Source organism: Trachemys scripta, chromosome 6, assembly GCF_013100865.1.
Source record: "Trachemys scripta elegans isolate TJP31775 chromosome 6, CAS_Tse_1.0, whole genome shotgun sequence".
Lineage (NCBI taxonomy): Eukaryota > Metazoa > Chordata > Testudines > Emydidae > Trachemys > Trachemys scripta.
The window spans coordinates 91,961,489-91,984,787 of record NC_048303.1 but is presented as its reverse complement, the minus strand read 5'-3'; the positions used below and the strand labels follow the sequence as shown (position 1 = coordinate 91,984,787).

General features: G+C 42.8%; 2 protein-coding genes across 5 annotated transcripts in view; both read left to right on the top strand.

Annotated features, from left to right (window-relative positions):
• Positions 1–23,299, top strand: part of TRPM3 (transient receptor potential cation channel subfamily M member 3) — a 395,690-nt gene that overhangs the window by 267,443 nt on the left and 104,948 nt on the right. For all 4 annotated transcript variants that reach the window (XM_034773284.1, XM_034773283.1, XM_034773282.1 and 1 more), the window contains exon 8: positions 14,674–14,797. In XM_034773284.1, the coding sequence (XP_034629175.1) occupies positions 14,674–14,797 (124 nt within the window). The remainder of the gene's footprint in view (positions 1–14,673; positions 14,798–23,299) is intronic.
• Positions 21,672–23,299, top strand: part of LOC117879080 (NADH dehydrogenase [ubiquinone] 1 beta subcomplex subunit 2, mitochondrial-like) — a 3,552-nt gene continuing 1,924 nt past the window's right edge. Inside the window, exon 1 of the mRNA XM_034774024.1 lies at positions 21,672–21,710. Coding sequence (XP_034629915.1) covers positions 21,672–21,710 — 39 coding nt within the window. The remainder of the gene's footprint in view (positions 21,711–23,299) is intronic.

Sequence of the window (23,299 nt, the reverse complement as noted above, 5' to 3'; positions counted from 1 at the left end):
CGTTTCTTTGAGGATATGATCACTAACATTTTTTTTTGAGCTGTTTCCATGGGTGCAGAACCGGTCTGAAAGTAAAGGATAAAGCATAGTCCTCTTTGCTTGAGTTTCAATCAGTATGGCTCCATTCTTTCCTTTCTGAGAGATCCCAGAGAGTAGAATTGGACAATTACTTATCTGCATGATGGACCCTTTTGCATGGGCTTCCTCGGGGTTCCGTCTTGTCTCCCCTCTCTCCCGTCATTCACATTTTCCTGTTCATTGTTTTTTGATATTAGGAAAACATTTGCTTTAAAACGTCTTATTTAAGAATTTTAATATACAAATAATATAGCAGGGAGGTGCAATCTCTCTCTCTGCAAATGTAAGCATTTTATAGAAAAGATAACCATCCTTGAATGACCACTGACAAGGTCAAAACTGGAGGCTGTCCCTTGTAGGTTTGGATTTTTAGGATCTGCCTGGAGTGTCTTCTAATAAACAGTTGCTCAGTATAAAGAGAGGAAATTTTGCACAATAAAACAGATTCTCTGCTGCTTGTGCATTCTGCAGGGCCGCCCAGAGGATTCAGGGGGCCTGAGTCAAAGCAAGGGAGCTTGTACTCACCAGGCGGCGCTCTGAGTTGTCGGCAGCGGAGGGCACTTCAGTCGCTCCATGTCTTTGGCAGCACTGAAGGGCCCCCCGCCACCGAAATGCCGCAGAAGACCCGGACCGCCGCCGGGTGAGGAAAGGGATTCTCGGCCAGGGCTCGCGGGACCCCTGCGGGGCCTGGGGCAAATTGCCCCACTTACCTCCCCCTCTGGGCGACCCTGGCATTCTGACATAAGCAAAACTTTGTCTGGCTGCTATGATAGGAGATTGTTTGGCTGCACAGTAAGGTCCCAGAACTGCATCGTGATGAGAGCTGGGCCCAATGCACTCCATACTTCATAAAACCAGGCTCTATTTTTATTTCCCACGACTGCATTGGTATATTTTAAGAAGAAATAGATCAGAGAGGATCCTGAAACGCAGCCTTACAATAAGAAATAACTCTGAAGGTAGGTCAATGTTGTGGCCTAATTACATTTTTCCTCACAATAAAAGTAACTGCTCATTAAAAAGTTGTGGGGATAAGGTGTGTTGTGCTTCTCATTAAGCTGAGTTTAAGAGCACTATGCATATTGAATCTGTATTTTTTAATGTATCTGTTGCAAAATTCCATTTAATGCTGTCATTGGAGATCACTTTCTGACCTTGATTTTGGAAGTTTTTCAGCAGTGCAGGGAAGGAAGAAAAAGGTGGTTGTACTACAGCGTAAGTGTAAAGAGAGGCTACTGGGGGGCATAAGCAAGGCTAAGCTCTAGGCATAGTCATCTGCATTAAGCAGTAGCAAGCCCCTTTCATTCATGCTCCCTTACTTTCAGGACATGGTAGGAGATGACATACTCTATATGGAGACATAGGCTTAAATCCAATCCTACTTATGTTATTGATATTTTTAGCCCTTCATATTCCTGCTACTAAGTAGGAGTAACTTGGTGGCTGCAATGCTGCAATGTTGTTAATGCAAGATCAGGTTCCTGCATGCTTCCTCTTGTCCTGCTCCTCATATTATCCTTTCCAAATATAGGAACTAAAGCATTTTTGTTTATAGGCACTTGACTTCAATGAGACTATTCATCTGCTTAAAGTTAAGGACATGCTTAAGTGTTTTGTTGGAATTGGACCCAGGATCGTAAAATCTGTATGAGCCCTGAATTGTTGAAGTGGTTAAAATAGCAGTTAAATTCTGGCTATCCACCAAGTAAATCCACATAAACTTTTGACTTTGTAATCAAAGATACACTCCCATTCCCATTCCCTGCATACATGCACACACACTGACTGAAACAACTTTAAAGTGTGACTATTTATAGAATCATGCATACTGTGATAATGGTGTGCAGTCTTCAGGCTCTGTTGTTAATTAAATCCTGCATTTAAAAAATGATTAGATTAATATTCTCTCACTGCTTAAACAAATGTTTCCTTTGGAAGAGGGGAAATGGTTGAATGTAATTTACCAAATCTAAGTGTTATAATAGTGTCTTAACTATTGTTTCAACTCTACACTTAGGGAGGTGAGACCCTCAAGGAATTCAAGTTAACGTAGTAGTAATGTGCTTTGTGGCTAGTATTCATAAGGAATAACACACAATATGTATGTGTTCCAACTGAGCTATATACCCTCTTCTGGTGGTTATTAGGGTTTTGTATAGTCCCCATCACTGTATACTTTCTTGGCTTCCATCACCTGAGGAACAGTGCTGACTGATAATTACAGTTTAAAAACCAAGTAAGAAAAATTCACTGAGGCTTCATTGAGAATTTTAATTCTTATTCTCAATAAGGTGGATCATAATATAGTGATGACATGTACTTAGTACGACTGCCATAATGTTTAGGTATTGTATCTGAAAGGGATTTTGTTAACTAGTCAGTGCCTGCTACTATGAACCATCCCAGAGTGCTTCAGAAACAATAAACTGTACATGTAAGAATCACTTCTCTGATGAAATGCAGCCACTTCTGTTGTGGGAGGACAACAGCCAAGCAAACAGCAGTGGGGGGCAGAAGGAAAACATTCAGCAATGGGCCTCAGGCAAACCCCAGCTTTTATTAAAGTGCCTAAGTATCTTTAATGTTCAAGCAGAACAAAAGAGCAACTTGGCTTATTAGGTCTCCTCTCAAAGACCAACACATAGCAAAATACATGGAACTCAGAAGTGTGAAGAGTTAAGTGAGTTCTACTGGAGTGCAAAATTGTGGCTAGTTTGTGTTTCCTGGAACAACCAAAACACAACTAGAAGAGACTCTGGCTGCATTTGTTTAATCCAGTTTAATAGTCTAGAAACATGTAAGTTAAAAATCTCCTCACATCTCCAGAACTCCCTTCACTGGATCCTGCTCAGGAAACACCTTTTTGTTCCCCAGAACCCAAAAAGGAGCCCAGTAAGTCTGACTAGACTCACCTACACATCAGGTGCAGGTAGGCATTCTAGGGCTTCCCCCACTCAGAGGCACTCCCAGCTGGGCCTCTGAAAAACTGGCCAAACCCAAAGCTTTTGCCACTGTCCATACGTGGTTGGGTTTCCAGTTCGGGTCATTTATAGGTCTGGTGGGCATATCATGGCTCTGGGCCCCTTTCAAGAGACACAAAAGCCTTGTAAACCCAATCAGACCCTTATTTAATGCACTGTTCCAACACACTGCAGTGTTGTTGTTTTTTCTGTTCTACTTTTTAGCCTGGCACAAACTGCTATATCTATTCTAATGTGTACCTACATGATGATGATACTCGCATGTTTTCCTTTCATTAATGCAATTCAGCCACTAAACAAAGTTGCTTAAGTCAACTCACTTCTCTGAAGTACAAGGTTTATTATGACCACTTCTCTCGTAAAATACTGATATAAAGGAACAGATGAATCACAACAGGTTGGGGGAGGAGAAAACTGTATTCAACCTCATAAGTAGTAGCCTAGAGCTGGCAGTATTCATTGCACATCATCGGTACTGAAAATACTGGAGACAGCTGACTAAATAAGGTAGAGAGCTTCAACTCCTCTTCACTGTTCATTGCAGCCTGGCATGGCGAACAGTTGAAAAGCTGTGATGTGCTTTAGTGTAGTGTATATTATCCTGTCTGACATTGGGCATGGTTCAAAAGAGATTTCCATGTGAGGCAGAAGTATGCCAAAGCCTTTCATCTGTCTCTGTTGGGTCAGCCAGAGCAAAGAAAGGAGCTGTTCTTTGAGACTTATTTTCCAGGGTATTTTAGGAATAATTAAAATGCAGATTGATAAAGGCAATTAAAGTTAAGTATGTTAATTGTTTCAGGTGCCCTGTCTAGATGGATCCAGTACATCTTGTGATCAGCTTTCCTGGGGGAATATATACATAAAGCTCAGGCCCCTGCTTGCTACTGATGCCTATTTCATATCTAACTAGGGTTGCCAATCCTCCAGGATTGTCCTGGAGTCTCCAGGAATTAAAGATGAATCTTTCATTAAAGATTCTCATGTGATGAAACCTCCAGGAATATCTCCAACCAGAATTGGCAACCCCATATCTGACAGAAATTTAGGTGGGAATGGCAATAGGAATCATGCCCTTTAGGAATCATGCTGATGTAAAAGATTAATGTATGTTTCATCCTAAACTTGCTCATAGGTTTACTTCATGCTGGAACTAAATATGAATGTGCACCATGGGAGACAGGCATCTAAATTAGGGTTACCATATTCTGTGCCTCCAAATGGAGGACATTCCACGGCCCACGGCCCTGCCCCCAGCCCCGCCCACACACCCCGCCCCAACCCCGCCCCCTCCCCAAAGTCTCCGCCCCCTCCCCTGCTTGCCGCGAACATTTGATTCGCGGGAAGCCTGAAGCAGGTAAGGGGGGTGTGGGGGGAGGCGCGGCCCAGGCTGGCCCCCCGGCGTTTCCAGCCTGGGTCGGCTTGGGCCCTGGGGTGCCGGCCCCGGCCCCCGGCCGACCACCCCCGGCCCGCCCAGCACTGCCGGCCCCCGGCGGCCCAGCGCACCCCCCGGCTCCCCGCCCCGCGGGCCCGGCTCCCTGGCTCCCTGCGGGCTCGGCTCCCCGGCTGACCGGCTCCCCGCGGGCCCAGCTGACCAGCTGACCGGCTCCCCGCGGGCCCGGCTGACCGGCTCCCCGCGGGCCCGGCTGACCGGCTGACCGGCTCCCCGCCGGCCCGGCTGACCGGCTCCCCGCCGGCCCGGCTGACCGGCCCGGACCCCGGCCCGGCACTGCGCCCCTGGTTCCCGGCCCGGCACCATGCCCCCGGTTCCCGGCCCGGCACCATGCCCCCGGCCCCGCACCGCCGGCCCGGCCGAGCACCACCGAGCCCTCCCGATTTTCCCGGACATGCCCGGCTTTTGGGGATTTCCCCCCGGACGGGGATTTGAGCCCCCAAAAGCCGGACATGTCCGGGAAAATCCGGACGTATGGTAACCCTATCTAAATACTTTTGAGAATCTAGGTCTTGTTGCCTTATCTTGAAGTCAAATGGGGTGGAGAATAAAATGGAATGAAAGACTGAACCCTTGATCTATGCTGGAATACGCTTTGAACGGAACACTGTTTAGCCAGAATCAAGTCATGTGCAATATTTTGTGAATAAAAAATATTTTTCTTATGCAGATCATTGCCATGATGAATAAGATGTGTGTGATTTACATTGTGTCTTATGCTTTTGGGATGAAATTTCCCGCCATGTGCAGGATCAGCACAAGACCAATGTGCTACATAAATCCCATGTAAGCACTCAAGATAGGACTTGCGTTTTCTATATACCTTGTGTTAGCCCTCTGCATAGGAGTGAATCTGATCCTTTGATACCAAAATATTGTCTATTGTCAATCTTGACAGAGACTTTTAATGAAATCATTTCTTCCAGTCTCTCATTTTTACTACTAGATTAGGGCGACCAGACAGCAAAATTGGAATGGGGGAGGTGATAATAGGAGCCTATATAAGACCCAAAAATCGGAACTGTCCCTATAAAATTGGGACATCTGGTCACCCTATACTAGATCTATTATTACTATTTTTAAAAATTAGTTGAAGAGTTGTTGTTTAGCAGTGAGTGCATTGAACCTTGCAGAAGTCTTGAACACAGGAGTAACATCAGGATTTCATTTCCATGAGATGATGCATTTAGGAGCATTGTGGGTATAATACTTATATATCTGGAATATCAGTAACTGCTATATATGAGGTTTTCCTGGTGATAGCAATAAAGAATCATAACTGTAACAGTTGTGACTCATTCTTCACCTTTTTATACTGCTATTAGATCAATATAGTCCCTAAGGCAAAGTCCACCCCACATCTGCAAAATAAGAAAAAATAAGTGGTACCATATAGAACTTTGTGTAATGTGATGTTCTAGGACATGATATCATGTACTGAACACATTGATGTCCTACAATGAAATCCTGGCCCCATTGAAGATAATGGCAAAACTCCCATTGACTTCAGTGTGTTAAAGTGAAAGTTCCAAAACCTGACAATAATTTGATGACCTGGTGAAGATGAAATATTTTCTGTTGATATATTTATGAAAGTATCCGTATTAACCTTGCTCCAAGAAAGGTCTGTTTAGGAACATTGAGGCAACTTGCATCTTGTTTTAAAATTATTGATACTATAATACAGTACTTTGTTATACAATTATTGTGTGAAATATTCCCTTCTAGTTAAGTCAAATATAGAATTAGGCTTGGAAGAATTAGATTTTTATCAGTAAATGTTGGTAAACTTCCATTTCACCCTACACGTACAAACCAATGAGAAAATATTTCCGCTGATCAAAATTGACAGGCAAAGTCAGAAAAATGCTGCTTGAGAACTTATTAGAGTTTTTGATTTTAGGATATTTTCTTTCTGTATTTTGACAAGTGATGTCGACAATTTGTGTTTTAATACATAAAAATTAACATAAAATACTCAAACATCATGACACGTTTTATTTCAGTTAGAACAAAACTTTTGGTTGACCTCAAATGATTTTTTATTTCAATTTTTTTTATATAGCCAGTAATCAAAAAATGAATTATTTGCACATTTCTCAATTGCCAAGGCCATGTGATATGTTAGAAAATCAAATGTTTTCATAATTATCTATATGCTACTTTCAAATATAACTGATATCTTGGAAAAAAGTAATATAATGCTCAGCAAATGATACCTTGCTACTTTTATATTTGGTTATCTGTTGGCACTCACAGGAGAAAGAAAATGTAACAGTGTTGGAGAGAAAATTAGGCCAGCTTACTAAAAAGCAGCACCACAAAATGTTGGGTTTATTTTACTTTGGCTCTTCTACTTCTCCCATTAGCATGATTTCTCAACACTTGTTCCTATATTTTTTTTAATGTACAGAAGTTAAATTTAAGAAATATCACACATATTAGACATTTCCTTCCAATGAAGGAATATATATATATAAGTGCTGGGATGGAGGATTTCAGTGTTATGCTAGATTCATTGGAAGGTAATGTTTAATGTGTGTGGTGTTTCTTAGAGTTTACATTATATATTACATCTATTAAAATCTTTGTCATTTTGAACACATTTGTTCTTAGAGTTTGGAAAGGGGAGGAGTGTTATTGCATGATTGCTCTCTTCATCAAATGACTTTAGATCTTGGTTTTAAAGAACTATAGAATGGCAACTTCTGTGTGCCTTGTAACCACCATGCCACACAGAAGGAAATGGGGCAACTTGAAAAAAGCTAACATTGAAAGGACACCTTTCAATCTAAATTATTCTAATGCATCTGGACAGGGTTCCCATTTGTAAATTCTGCCATGAAGAACCATTGTTTCTGTTTTATTAAAAGTGTTTAAAATACTAACTTGGACTTGTTAAGGTACTATAAAAATCTTAAAATAGGAACATTGATAAATTTTAGCCTTATTAACCTTAAGATTCCAATAAATTATATAATTAAATATAGGGACGGCACATACCTACTTGGATCACCTATCTTAACCCACCAAACAAGAAGGAATCTATACTACTTTTTTCTCTGTAATCTAGCATTACCTTAAAAATACTTAGTGATCATGCTGTAATTACTGAACATCACAAGACAAACAGGTCCTTTATCTGGTTGACCTAACCGTCAAAATAGTTTTCCTAATACTGAAGTTAAATGCATCTTTTTCTTTTAATCTGATCCTACTAGTTGTTTTAATACTAGTGTCCAGTGGAAATAATTTTTTTCACTGTCCTTTATACCCTTCATTTAGAGTTATCATATCGCCTCTTAAACTTAAAGTTTTTCAGTCTCTCCTTGTGAGCAGTAGAATCATTTGCAGCAAGGGATGGACGGAGGATGGATAGACAGGCATTGCCTGCTGCCTCAGGTTTGGACTTGTCCTTGCTTCCCAGAAAGACATCTTTCAAAAGCATACTGCTAATTTAAGAAATAAAGTTTAGTCTTGAACCAAATTATTTCACATTTAAGACAAAGCTTTATCTGACATTGCTATGTATGCTTTATTAGAAAGAGACCGTTACTAACCCTGCTATTTTTGTTTCTATTTCTGACATAATTATTTCCAGTTTGCTGCATCACCAAGACACTGAATAGGAAGACACTGAGGCTGACCGTAGGCCTACAGACCACTCTGATATAAATAGCACATTTATAAGCATGGAAAATTAAGTGACAGATCCCATGATAAATGATACAAACAACCAGTTTGCAAACTGTCGTGCTGCAGGAAGACTTGCCTCTTGGTAATTAGAAAGCCATCTCATGCCACTAATTTTTAAAAAGAACTCCCATTAGTTTCATTCAGAAGTTTGCTTAAAAAAAAATCTGTGGCATTGTCATAACTATAAAGGGAAGGGTAACAGCTGTCCTGGGTACAGTACTATAAAATCCCTCCTGGCCAGAGACTCCAAAATCCTTTTCCCTGTAAAGGGGTAAGAAGCTCAGGTAACCTGGCTGGCATCTGACCTAAAGGACCAATAAGGGGACAAGATACTTTCAAATCTTGGGGGGTGGGGGGGGGAAGGCTTTTGTTTGTGTTCTTTGTTGGGGAGTGTGTTCGTTCTCGGGACTGAGAGGGACCAGACATCAATCCAGGTTCTCCACATCTTTCTAAACAAGTCTCTCCTATTTCAAACTTGTAAGTAAATAGCCAGGCAAGGCGTGTTAGTTTGCCTTTGTTTTTCTCAACTTGTAAATGTACCTTTTACCAGAGTGTTTATCTTTGTTTGCTGTACTTTGAACCTGAGACTAGAGGGGAGTCCTCTGAGCTCTTTAAGTTTGATACCCTGTAAGGTTAATTTCCATACTGATTTTACAGAGATGATTTCTACCTTTTTTTCTTTAATTAAAAGCTTTCTTTTTAGAACCTGATTGATTTTTCCTTGTTTTAAGATCCAAGGGGTTTGGATCTTGATTCACCAGGAGTTGGTGGGAGGAAGGAGGGGGGATGGTTAATTTCTCCTTGTTTTAGATCCAAGGGGATTGGATCTGTGTTCACCAGGAGTTGGTGGGAGGAAGGAGGGGGGGGATGGTTAATTTCTCCTTGTTTTAAGATCCAAGGGGTTTGGATCTGTATTCACCAGGGAATTGGTGAAAGGTTTTCTCAGGGCTTCCCAGGGTGGGAATCTAGAATTGGGAAATGGTGGCAGCGGAACCAGAGCTAAGCTGGTAGTTAAGCTTAGAAGTTTTCATGCAGGCCCCTACATTTGTACCCTAAAGTTCAAAGTGGGGATCCAGCCTTGACAGGCATGGATAACTTTAATATAGGAAAGACAAATGAAGGCTGCTTTGAAAAATTATGGACCATACCCTGAGAGCCTTATCCTGTTTTTGCTCAATGCTTACTGAGACAAATTCCTATTGACTGCAAGGAGTTTGCCTGAAGGAAAGCTGACTAAATTCTGAGTAAAACCTTTAGGATTTGGATCTATTTTTTTTTTTTTATAAATGAACCATACTTGGGGTAGAGACTAAAAGAGTTTTCAAAAGGTATGCTGTATATGTCCATAGGCCACAGCATCTTATTACATCTTCTGAATTGTTTCACATTCTTCACATCTTTCCCAGTTGGGGCACCAGATTTTTTAAATCTCTTCAAGGAGTGTTTTTAGCAATATCCATTTCACTTTACTACACATTTTTCTCATTATAGGATGGAGTAACACGTTTACTAACCCAGCTGAGTTTTGAAATACATTGTTAGAATATTAGCCCCTTTCCACACCATTTCAGAGAGTAAGACCCTTGTTTTTAATTCAGTTTTTACTAAAGCAAAATTCCCTTTGATTTTTGAAAATAGTTTTGCCTGAATAGGAGCTTCAGGGTTTGACCCTGTATATTTAAGCCACATACTAACTTGCAACAAAAGAATTATGTTCAGCTGTGAACAAAAAGATGTGCTTCAGTGTATTGGAGATTAGCTGTTTTCAGTGGGTACGTAATGAAATGACAGCTGTGTGCTAACAGCAGTGGTGCATTGGGTGCAACTCAGACCACCAGGAATGCAGAAAAGTTGCCTCACATTTCCATATGTGGTGGCACCTTACTACAGATGCTTCCATGCAGTGGCCCACGTTGTGCCTCCAAGATCCTTCATGTATACGGAACCCTCAATGTAATGTTCAGCTCTCACCCTTCCCATGTGGAAGGAGGTTGAGCTGCCTCCCCAGCATTATCTCCATCCCCCTTCTTGTGCAGAAACCTTGCAGATGGTGCTCCATAGGATTTGGATCTGCATAGAGGCAGGGCCGGCTCTAGGATTTTTGCCGCCCAAAGCAAAAACTATTTTGGCCGTCCGCCCTCCCCCCGTTCTTTAATTACCCCCCCCGGCCCCGCCTCAACTCCGCCCCTTCCCCAAATCCCCAGCCCTGCTTCCTCCCCCCAGGCTCTCAAGCCTAGGAGGGAGGGAGGGGGAGAAGCGGCGCCCGCGCCGCAACCACTCGGAGTCTCCCCCTTCCTCCAAGGTTTGAGAGCCTGGGAGGGAGGGGGAGACTCCAAGTGGCCGCAGCGCGGGCGCTGCTTCTCCCCCTCCCTCCCAGGCTCTCAAGCCTGGAGGGAGGGGGAGCAGCGGCGCGCGAAACGGCCGCTCAGGGTCTCCCCCTCCCTCCCAGGCTCTCAAACCTGGGAGGGAGGGGGAGACTCCGAGCCGCCGCGGCGCACGAAACAGCTGATTCACGCGCCGGGGATCGCCCTCCTTCCCAGGCTCTCAAGCCTGGAGGGAGGGGGAGCAGCGGCGCGCGAATCAGCTGTTTCGTGCGCCGCGGCGGCAGCAGCAGAGGTGAGCTAGGGCGGCCGGGGCACATTTTTAGGGGCGGCATTCTGGCGCCGGCCATGCCGCCCCTAAAAATGTGCCACCCCAAGCACCAGCTTGTTTTGCTGGTGCCTAGAGCCGGCCCTGCCTAGAGGGACTAGGCAGGCTGGTATCAGGAATGAGTGGTCACAGAGCGAATGCAATATAGGTTCACTATAGGTAGAGAACAGCCGATATTCCAGTGGTTTGGGCACTTGATCCTGGGTCTCCAAAACGTCCTTGATTCAGACCAGAGACTTGACCCTGGGTCTCCCATGTCCCAGGTGAGTGCCCTAAGCTTTGGGCTATTGGCTGTTCTGGGGTGACACTTTCTTTCTCTCTAGCTTTGACGAGAAATTCCATCCAAGATCTCAGAAACCTTCCTGATGCAAGTTTTGGTTTTGACAAATCCGCATTTTGCACTTAAAAACACTTTATGGAAAAATTTCCAACCAGCTCTAATGATGAGATGATTCAAACTCCATTTTGAAGTGATTTTTTTGCAGATCTTATTCATTTCTGCACCTCTTTACTCCTAGGGGGAGAATGTGATGCTACAACTTTGCATGACACTCGCAAGGCACATGAAATGGGTTTCAGTGTTTGTATATCCCAAAGCAATTACCTTAAGCCAGTTTGACTATTATATACTCTGCTACCTCACTACAATTGCTGCAGGGGTTTAAAATCATAAACCTTTGGTTTTATCTAACATAAAATGGGAGCTGTGAAGATTTTCTGGTTCTAATACTATGTATTTGATTAACATTGACTTTTACTAAAAACATTGACTCATCTAATAAGCTTAAAAAAACTACAACATTTTAAATGAGCAAACTGCTTTAGTATAGAGTATGTCACACTTCAAAAGATACATTTTCTAAATTACTGAACCCACTAATTTGTAATTTAAGAATAACGATGTTGCATCCAGAACAACAGATTAATAGTTTCCATTATCAGGCACGCTGCTGTCAAGAACCTTGGTTGATGTTGCATGCAATATTATTATTTCATTTTGATGTTAAGGCATTATTGAAGTATTAACATTTGCATTATGTTAAAAATGGTTCCTTTAAATTTCTAAAAGCTTCAACTTGCCAAAAGCAAATCTTGTATATGGCTTCTTGGCTGGATTCAGTCAATGGCGAATGTGCTTTGAATCTTCCCTTCCTTATTCAGTGACTGTCTACTTCTGGAAAGAATCTGCAAGCAGAGTGTGGGATATAAACAGTTAAATACAATATCAAAGGTGTTCATAAGACTTTTTTTTCCTAAATAACCAAAGTGGCCTAATGTGTTGCCCCTATTGTTCTCCAAAATTTAATCTCCATGAGGAGGACAACTACTATCTGAAGATCCATTTCTTCCAATATTGAATACATTACCAATACATTCAAAGTTCACTCAATTATGTAAAATTTGTATTATCCAGAAGTACTTGGTACCTTCTATTATGTTATTGGATAATCATGCTTATTTTATCTAGGCCATCAAAGCTGTGGTTTCAGATATGATGACTACCACAGAATATCCTGTGGCACCCTAGAGATTAACAAATTTATTTAGGCATAAGATTTCGTGGGCTAGAACCCACTTCATCAGATGCATGGAGTGGAAAATACAGTAAGAAGATATATACACAGAGTACATGAAAAGATGGGCGTCGCCTTACCACTTCTAACGAGACAATTCAATTAGAATTGGTAAGGCAACTCCCATCTTTTCATGTACTCTGTGTATATATATCTTCCTACTGTATTTTCCACTCCATGCATCTGATGAATTGGGTTCTAGCCCATGAAAGTTTATGCCCAAATAAATTTGTTAGTCTCTAGGGTGCCACAAGTGCTCCTCGTTGTTTTTGCTGATACAGACTAACACGACTACCATTCTGAAACAGAATATCTTGACATCTTCTGAATTTGTTAATTTCTCAGCTGGCACCTGAAAAAGATATAGTCTATTACAGCAGTCCTGACTTTGGCAAGTCTCCCACTTACTTCAGTATTATAGGCTGCTTTTATCACTGCTTCTATAAATTGTAATAATACAATCATTCATTACTAAAGTGTCATAAGAAACTGTTATTGTTAGAACTGATGTTTAATTGTATCACAATATACTGCCTATGGGCTACACCTGGAATAACTTAGTCTTTACAAAACTCCTACTGAAATCAGAACTAAATAAGGGCTGTGGGATTTGGCCCTATGAATCTTTATTGAGAGGATTCAGTAGTACCCTATTAACAGTCAGTGACCTCATCATTGTTGTGCACACTTAAGTGGATGGTGCAAAAGTAAATGCCATCAGATCAGTAATATTAATAAATTATAACAAATTTACATTTAGAAGTATTTGTTTATTCCAACAGCAATCAGAACCATAACATCTAGGAACCTTACTAGATTAAAAATAAACAAATACCAAATTTCTTAAGTCATCCCTACAGATGATTTACAGCGCCTTTATCTGCCCTACAACAAGTCCTTACTGCGGCTTGATGGTAATTCGTTAAAAGCCCAGTTAAATTTTACACTGCACCTTTAAGCCACTCTATCCCAGAGAGAAGAACAGGAGTACTTGTGGCACCTTAGAGACTAACAAATTTATTAGAGCATAAGCTTTCATGGCCTACAGCCCACTTCTTCGGATGCATATAGAATGGAACATATATTGAGGAGATATATATACACACATACAGAGAGCATAAACAGGTGGGAGTTGTCTTACCAACTCTGAGAGGCCAATTAATTAAGAGAAAAAAATTTTTTGACGTGATAATCAAGCTAGCCCAGTACAGACAGTTAAGAAGTGTGAGAATACTTACAAGGGGAGATATCTTTTGAATATCAATTCAAAAAAATTTTTTCTCTTAATTAATTGGCCTCTCAGAGTTGGTAAGACAACTCCCACCTGTTTATGCTCCCCTTGGCCAAGAGGAGCAAGTTGGGGGGAGGTGGGAGGGAGCCAGCGGGCAGGTGGGAATCTCATGGCATAGTGCAAGCGGAGCAGGCCAGGGCCCCTTCTGAGCATGGGCCTCCCTCCATGGCGCCATTGTAAACCTGGAACTGCCTAAACCCACTGACCGGGGCACCCATGGGCCATGCTCTGGGTCTTTTATTGTAGCATAGACATACCCTTAGGCACTTTGAAAATTTTGCCCTTAGCCTTTTCTTATTGTGGCTATTTACTTGTCTCAGTACCATGCTCATTTTGGTTTCATAGATGACTCAGACTTAACCAGAGCAAAAAATGGCGTTCAATATAACAACATATAAAATCCTACTTTACGACCAGTATTTTAAATGTATTAATATTGGGAATTATGGAAGCTGTTTTGGTGTAATTTTATATGGTATGTTATGATTTATTAAACACAAACATATTCACAAAAAAAAATTGGCAAAAATAAGAGTCCCCAAAGCTGCACCAGCTGAACCCTTCATTGAGTTCTGCGAACCCACTGGTAGAACTGTCTGTTCAGCTCATTCTGACATCCCAGTCAAAGCCCGGCTGTCAACTTGCTTTCATTAAGAAATCCCTCATAGCTGGTAGCCTTGAATGACTTTCTGTCAGGCGATATCTGGGAATTGAAATCAAATCTCAGAGGTGAGGGACCACTCCACTGTGTTAAGGGCAGCATGTTTTCTCAGCATAACATTGTATGTCTCTTTAATAAATCTCTGCCTTTCAGTCCTGTGCAAAAAGAACAAACTTTTAACACTTTTGGTTTCTCACTCTTACCTCCTTGGCTATTCATTTGACACTGCAATCCTTTTCAATGCCAGTTTTAATTACGCACGCCTGCATTTTCTCTGCTTTTCTGAATTTCAGACTTATCAATGAGTCTTTGAGGGACCAGTTACTAGTTACTATCCAGAAGACTTTTACCTACACTCGAACCCAGGCACAGCATCTCTTCATAATCCTCATGGAGTGCATGAAGAAAAAGGAGCTGGTATGTGAATGGTTTTCTAGATCTCAAGTCAGGGACCTGAATGCAGTTCCTCATCATGACTGACATTTTCAAATGTCGCTCAGGGAACTGGGTGTGCAAATCCCCTAGGCAGCTTTGAAAAATCTCTCCCCATGCGTTCACTTTATGATTCCTTTGATTTCTGGAATACTGTCTATTGATCTCTAGTCTTATTTACTTACCAATTTAAGTGCTGTATTTACATCATGCATTTTATCAATTGTATGGGCTCTGAAGTGACTTCTCTGTTTTTGCTTTGTGAATGGTGTTATGCATATTATCTGATGTCCATGATGCTGTCTTGCCATCCACACCATCTGTACACACACTAAAGTGCCATTCATGCTGATGAGAGCTCTGCTCCCATTAAGGCAGCAGGCTTGGGCCTTTAGCTTTTAGCATTTATTCTTGTTGCAAGTCATAACCAAGCAGTAAAGAATTCATACATTCCATGCAATAAATTTCAAGCCATTTGGGCAGTAATGGATAAGAGAAACCTGCAGCGAAACAGCAAATGGTGCTGGTATTTGGAAACAGTAGCAATGTAGGGCCAATGCCTACCTTCATTTACACCTGTACAATCCCAATGAATTTAGTGATTTTACAGAATAGGCCAAATTATACCCCTACCTTAAACAGTTCACAACAATGTGTAATGGAAGTGTTGGGTAATCATGAATACAATCACAATAATATTGTGGATGATTTGGTTTGAACGTTACTGATTTAAAGAAGTGACTGTGTTTAAAAATGCACTTTCCTAACCCAGCATATCTGCTCCCTGTGTATATTCCACCCCTGGCAGAGCCTAACACAACTAAAAGGACACCAATGTTATCCCATTTCATGTATCATCAGCCACATTGTTTATTAAATTCCTACCAGTTACACCTGTGCAAATCCATTGAAGAGAAGCACTGCCCAACTGTCAATAAGACCACAATTTGAAGACATGGGGTTGCACAAGTGCCACTACAGGCATAATTCACCCTGTAGAACCTTTATTACAGGTGGTGGTATGTGAGAAGGGGAGAACAGAGCTTGATTCCGAGACCCCAGGTAGAGTGTATAGGGCTGTCCCTTAGAAAAATATTTTTACTTGTAAACTGAGCACATTTAATATGGACATCATTGAGAAACCATAAGCATTGAACCCCATGAGACCACTTTTACAGAGTAGAACCTGTAACTTTTCAGAGTAGAACCTGCTTTAAATACTGGTTAAGTTCCTAGCTCTGCCTCACACCTGATGACAAAGTCACTTCACTCTGTATCTCAGTTTCTCCATCTGTAAAATGGGGCTAATGATGCTTACCTCCTTTGTAAAGTGCTTTCAGATCTACTGATGGAAAAGTGCAATATTAGAACTAGGTATTATTATTATTAGGCGTTTAAATGGGCTGCATGTACTAAACTCTATTAGCCTTGATTTTTGACAGGCTGACTGAACTGAGACTTTCATTTTATAACTCAATCCTTCCTCTAAAATCCATTGCAGATTCACATCAGTCCAAATGTATACAGTCCTGCAATTTCAGGTTGCAGACAGTTTGCAATACTTTGCTCAGATCAACACTTTTGAAAGGACAGATACAGTTTGATTAAAAATATATATATTTTTCTGTAGTTACTAGCTAGCAGCTTCATACCCTGCTGAGCCTGCTTATTTCCATTTGAATATCCAAGCAGGAGTGCTGCCTATGAATACCTATGTAGCAGTAGTTTGCAATTATGCTTCATAACATCTGTGCTTGTCATCTCATCATTAAATTATTGTGGATACTGTATGTAAGCTACAACCTTGATGATTAAAGTGTCAGTGTTACACAAATACTCGCCCCCCATTCCCTCCTATTTATGGTTGCCAAGCATTTACCTGCATGCCAAATACTTGTCCCATTCCTATAGCAAAACTACAGAGATGCCAACTATAATACAAGTAAGTGGAGTTGCCAGATATATTGCTGCCTTAGTCTGCTGCCCTTTTACTGCTGCATCCCCACTTCTGCAAGCAGCACCACTTGCCAATCATTAGCAGAAACAGCTTCCTTAGGAAGACCCAGATCAACTTTGCAGAGCTTAAAACCTACAGGCAAGCAGATAACGAAGCTTCTCTGGCAGAAACACTTGAACTCTAAACGGGTGAGGGCCAGTTTTTCCCTGTTGGATCAAAACAGAGCTCTCACTGAAAACATCTATTTTTTAGAGGGAACCATTTGGCCTAAAAAAACGAGCAATACTGCGTGCACACACACACCCCAAAAAGGAGAAAGATCACAAAATGAAACAAAATATCAGTGAAGGAGAAAAAAAGAAATAGGTCAGAAGGGAAAGGGAAAGGCAAGGTCAAAGAGAAGAGAGAGAAGACACAGGAAAGCCCAAGAAAAGGAGGCATAGATGGTATGAGAGAAGTCTGCCATAGAAAGAAGGGATATAATGTACAGACAGAGAGTAAAAGAGGAGATTTAACAGAGAGAATTACACACACACATTCTGAAGGATGATGTACATTTTATGGTATTTCAACTCTTCCTGCATTTTAGCAGTAGAAGCAAATTTTGGAATATCCTTTAACAAGTTTATTTTGTGCATTTTACTATGCCTGTGAGAAATGCAGAGATTAGAAGGATCTTCAAATATGAATTAATATAAGGGAATTAGAATTTTTAAAAAATCCCTTAATCCCAGTCACATTGTGTGATGTTAAGTCACACAGTTTTTATACTGTTTTCTTTCTCATGAACCTGGCAGCCACGGCTGTTCCTTATCGGTATGGGATCATTCCAGAGGCCAAAATAAGCTGCTGTAGCTAAGGGCTGTCCCAGACAACACGATAAAGAATTAGGCAATGATGTTATAGCAGAATATCCATCTTTGCTTGTTCATGAATACTGTGATACTTCTTTACATCGGTCTGGGGGCATTTGTGGCACACAGCTGCTTAAATCCTGTCTACAAGCACTATAAAGGTCAGCTGTACCATCATACACCTCACAACAGTGGAGGCACCCCTGGAATTCTTTGGTGCCTAGCCTACACGCTGTACTTCCCTCAACTCCTGATTACCCAAATAGCATGAGGGGACAGATAATCAGGAGTTTGTATTATCAAGAGGGCAGAAGCCATTCAGCAGCAGAGTGGCCTCCCCTGCAGCTGTGGGCTTGTCCTAGGGTTACCATATGTCCGGTTTTTCCCGGACATGTCCGGCTTTTCGGCACTCAAACCCCCGTCCGGGAGGAATTGCCAAAAAGCTGAACATGTCCGGGAAAATGCCGGCCAGACACTTCCCTTCCCGCGGCGGCTCTGCTCCTCCCCTGACTCTTCAGCTCTGTTTAAGAGTCGAGCTGCCCGAGCGCTATGGGCTTCAGGCAGCCCCCTTGCCTCCGGACCCCAGCTGCCGGCCAGGCACTTCCCCTCCCGGGCTCCGGCGGCACAGGGTCCGGAGGCATGGGGGCTGCCCGAAGCCGGTAGCGCTCGGGCTGCTCGGCTCTTAAACAGAGCTGAAGAGTCGGGAGGAGCAGAGCCTCCGGCAGCGGTGGCTCTGCTCCTCCCCGACTCTTCGGCTCTGTTTAAGAGCCGAGCGCTACGGGCTTTGGGCAGCCCCCATGCCTCCGGACCCTGTGCCGCCGGAGCCCGGGAGGGGAAGTGTCCGGCTGGGGGCACAGGGTCCGGAGGCAAGGGGCCTGCCCGAAGCCCAAGTGCTACCGGCTTCACGGTTTGCCGGGCAGCCTCCAGACCCTGCGCCCCCGGCTGGGTGCTTCCCCTCCCGGGTGCTTCCCCTCCCAGACTCCAGCTGCGCTGGGGAAGCGCCAGCCGGGGGCCCAGGATCTGGGGGCTGCCCAGCAAACCGTGAAGCCGGTAGCGCTCGGGCAGCCCTTTCCGCGTGGTTGGGAGTGGGAGGGAGGAGGGGGCGGAGTTAGGATGGGGTTGGGGCGGGGAAGTGGTGGAGTTTGGGTGGGGCTGCGGGTGGGGAAATGGGTGGGCCAGGACCCCATGGAGGGTCCTCTTTTTTTATTTGTTAAGTATGGTAACCCTAGCTTGTCCTCTTCATAATCCTCCCAGTCCTGCCTGAGGGTCTCTGCTTTGCTCCACTCAATCACTTCCTTGATAGCAGGGCTGCAGAGGGCTCCCTCTGCTGCTGCAGGTCTGGTGACACCCAATCCTTGTAGGCACAGAGGGCAGGCTGCAGTCCTGGTGGGGCAGAGCAGAGACCCCTCCCCTCCAGCCAAGGCTCTGCTCTGCCCTGCTGGAACCACAGTGATAGGGTGTTGCTGGCCCTGCGTCATGGCAGGGAGCCTTCTGCAGCGCCGCTGTTATGGCCCCACTTGCTCACTCCTGTGACAATGCAGCTGCAGAGGACTCCCTGCAGGATGGCCTCTCCTGTGGTTGGAGGTTAGTCCTCCCCCTCCTCCTCACAGTCCTGGCTGGGGTCTCTGCTCTGTTATCTGAACCTCTGCATTATCTAAATCCCTTCCTTGTCCCCCAGAATGAGATACATGAGCTGTACACTGCAGCGGGCCTGTATCTCATGCTGAGAGAAGGAAGGGATTCAATAATGAGGAGGTTCAGATAATAGGGTTTCAGGTAAATGGGAATATACCATACTCGGTATTAATACATAGAGAAATGAAATTAGCAGGAACCTTGAGAACAGCCAGATAGAAAATATGCACTATCACATACATAGAAGGAATAAGAAAAAGGGGCTACTCCATTACTGTGATACTCAAACAGTGCCCTTCAGACACTTATATGCGGCATTTGTCAGTATGCTAAGAACTTCTCTAATTCTGGCTAGCCTCATGCAAGTCTAGAGTCTCTCAACACTCCTATTGAGGCAGCTGTCTTAATAGAGAGCAGCCTACTCTGAGTTTTTGAAATCCTCCTAACTAATGTACATACTTCAAATTCTCATTCCCCACCCCTTGTTGTGCCAGTTTATATTATAATAATACTAATGTGCCTTTGTGGAAGAGTGGGCATGAACCAGTGCTCCGGATCCAAATTCACAATTAAATCTTAATTCTAGTAAATATGATGGAATCTAAATGCTCAGGACTTTGGGAAGGTTCAGATTCAGATCTGGATTTCGTACCCTCAAGTATTCAGATCCTGGGTTTTGATAAGACCAAATAGACCATTACAGCGCTAACTATGAAGTTTGGATCCAGGCATTAAATCTGGGATTTTTGTTCAGGTCCATTTCTGATTCCCATCACAGATTTCTTTACATCTATATACCTATGCCACTTCTGAAATGCTGCAACTACTTCTCTGGCATGGCTTGGCAGCCAGGGAGCCAGTTGGCACACAGAGATGTTATGATCTTGATTTCAAAACATTGCCGTAGTCACTATAAAACTATACATAATGTGCAGTTAAAAGCACAGTGTAAACAAACTGGAGAAAAAAAAGATTAACTTTTGTGTCTGATCTTTCAATTATAGTAGTCTAGGCTAGGGTGTTGCTTTTAACAATGATAGGTTTAAAAAATCTTCAGACAAAATTGTGATTTTTAAGTTAATGACTTCCTTTTAAGACTCTCAGTGTGTCGCACTTTTGCAGAATAATATTGACAGAGGAATTGAATGACTTTAACAATATATTCCCTTGAGTGGGTGGAGACCTCACCAACCTTGCACTACCAGCTTTTCTCCCCTGCTGCTCACCATTTCCACATCTATTCCAGCTCTTTTCCTGCCTGACCTCCTGATTATATGCTTAAGACAAAACATTGCCCGATAAACTGATTTTAGGTTGGTACTCAAATATTTGCCCAGAACAAACAGCAGGAAGCTATAAGGGCTTAATTCTTTCAGTGGAGCTCAGAAGTAGCACAAACAGATCACAGCTCCTTTTTTTTCACCATTTTTCACTTGGCTAGATGGTGTGATGCTTTCTCAGGATGTCCAAGACTGAGAGTCATCTTGTTACCCCCCTGCCTCCAGCCAGAGAGAGACTTGCTGGTGCTTAACTAGGTGCCAGCTCCCCAACACCGTCAATCTGTTAGCCACCCAAGGGATCTCATCTGGGCAAGGATAGCCCTCACTTTGTGTTGCAGGTTAACAACGGGTGCACCTCCGTCCCAGACCCCTTTCAGAGTTCCCCTTTGATATCCAGCCCCTGTTACTGGCTACTGAGAGAAGTACCATGTTTGCCACCCCAAATAGCACAGTGTACATAGCAACTTGTTTGATTCAACTGAGGATCAGCTCTTGTATAACATCACAGCTCTAAGATATATTTATTTACAATGAAATCAGTCATGAGTGTATTATCAAAGGGTAAGATTTAAGAGTATGTGTGTAAGGACAATAATGGAAATAGAAAGGTTATATATAAAACAAAATCATAACACTTTCTAGAAACTAAATTTAATGTTTACAGGTTAAGTAACAATCTAAAAGCTGACTGTTCTCACCCAAAGCCTTCCTGCAGCATTTCCAACCAACGTTGGTTGGGATCCCATTTTCATGAATGTAATCACACTGCCTGATTACATCCCCAGATGCAGGATAAAGAAGTGTCCTTTTGCCTTCTCCTTACATCTCCCCAAATCCATTGTATGTCCCTGGAATGACTCTAAGGTTTATGCCCTGGTGTGGTGACTTCATGTTGACTTCATATGCAAATAGGGGGCTTCTATTGTGATGGCTTATGATGCTTAATTTACATTTGAACTGAGGCAGACAGATGAAAATACATCATTTGTCTGGCAGCAACCTGTTTGTGAACCCTACCTGGACTCACACTTTAGAAACATATTTTCTTTATATGTTTTTACATAATATCTGTACATACATTTCACAACAATATTTACAATCAGTGTGATGCTGGCTTTCATCTAACATATTACATGATATTCTTTATGGATAAACACTATGAAAGCAGTGTGGTAGGTGCAGTGAGTTTCTCAGGCATGTCAGACGTTACTGTTATAGACCAGGGAACTCCCTTGCCAATGGGCATTGAGAGGTTCTTAGGGTCATAGATGCACTTTGTGGTCGCTGAATTCATAAGGAGCAAACTATAGGGCTCTGAAGAGGCTCACTTCATTACAGTGTGCATACAAGCAAACAGACACACAAATGGGCACAGGCAGGAAGACGTGCTGTAGCATTGAGAAACTCACAGATGTAGCTGAAGCACAGATGGAGAGAGACAATAGAAAAAAAAGAAAAACAGGCTTCTGCCATTTAAACCCAACAAAAGCAAAAAATATTTCACATTCGAAAACCTGTTTTTCTAATGCATATGCTCTTTAAAAAATAAAACTATTGGCAGGAGAAATAGTTCAGTCTCAGCAAAAGTTCCCTACCTCTTAGGAAACGAGACTTTCACTTTGGCTGTTTTGGACTACATTTCTAAAAAGATGTCTCTGACTTATATGCTCAGAATGTGCCATTACAAAATGAGTTATTACATGTGCAATCACATGTTCATTTGGTAATAAGTTATTTCATTTACCGAGGACATGCTTGGGAGCAGAGTGGTCTATTTAAATGTGTAAATGCACTTTCAAAATGGAGAACAAATTCCACTTCTCTGATCTGCAGGTTTTGTTGAACTGGAAGCTTAGGTGTGCAATATTGCATGTACCAGAGCATTTTCAGTAGAATAAAAGTATAATAAAGTGGCTGGAAATATTTTCTAGAAATTCACCAACTGCACACTTAGCATGAACTCTGAAAAATCCAGCTCTGGGGTGCCCAAAGCATTGCACTAAGGAGAGCTGACCAGAGCAGTGTCTGAAAGTAGTGATACAGTCTGAGTGCCAAAAAGCACCATTAGCCAGTAATCTTCTATAACTTTTTATGACTTTGTCAAGAAGATAAGGTCAGACACTTTTCTTAATGGCTGTTAGTCTACTCCTTCACAAGGTTTTTCTAGGATAGATTTTTATCACAAAACTAAATAGTTAATGTTTGTAAAGCAGTTTGAGGATGTACCTAATCCTATTCCATTGAAGTCCAGGGGAGTTTTTCCATTGATTTAAATGGCAACAGGCTTTGGCCCCTAAAGCACAACTGGCCTGATCCAGTACTTGTTGAAATCAACCAAAAAGAATCCCATTGACTTCAATGGGCCTTGGATTTGGCCCTATATGCTGAAATATAGGCACATAGGGTAGGTCTACACTAGGGTTACCATCCGTCTGGATTTCCCCGGACATGTCTGGCTTTTTCAGTGTTAAATGGCCGTCCGGGGGGATTTCTAATCAAGTAGAAATGTCCAGGATTTCCCCCTTCCCCTCGTGCGGCGCGGCTGATTGGACGCCTGGCCTGATTGAAAGCCGCTCGCAGCCATTAGGGCCTCTAGCAGCCAGAGTCCCTTCTCCCCCACAGAGCAGCGGGGCTGTGTTTGATTCCACGTGGAGCCTGCATTTCTCCCTCTGCTGGGTGAGCGGGGGGAGCAGGGCAGGTGGCGGGGGGGTGTGTGTAGAGGCTGCAGGGGCGGGGGGGTGCAGAGGCTGCAGGGCGAGTG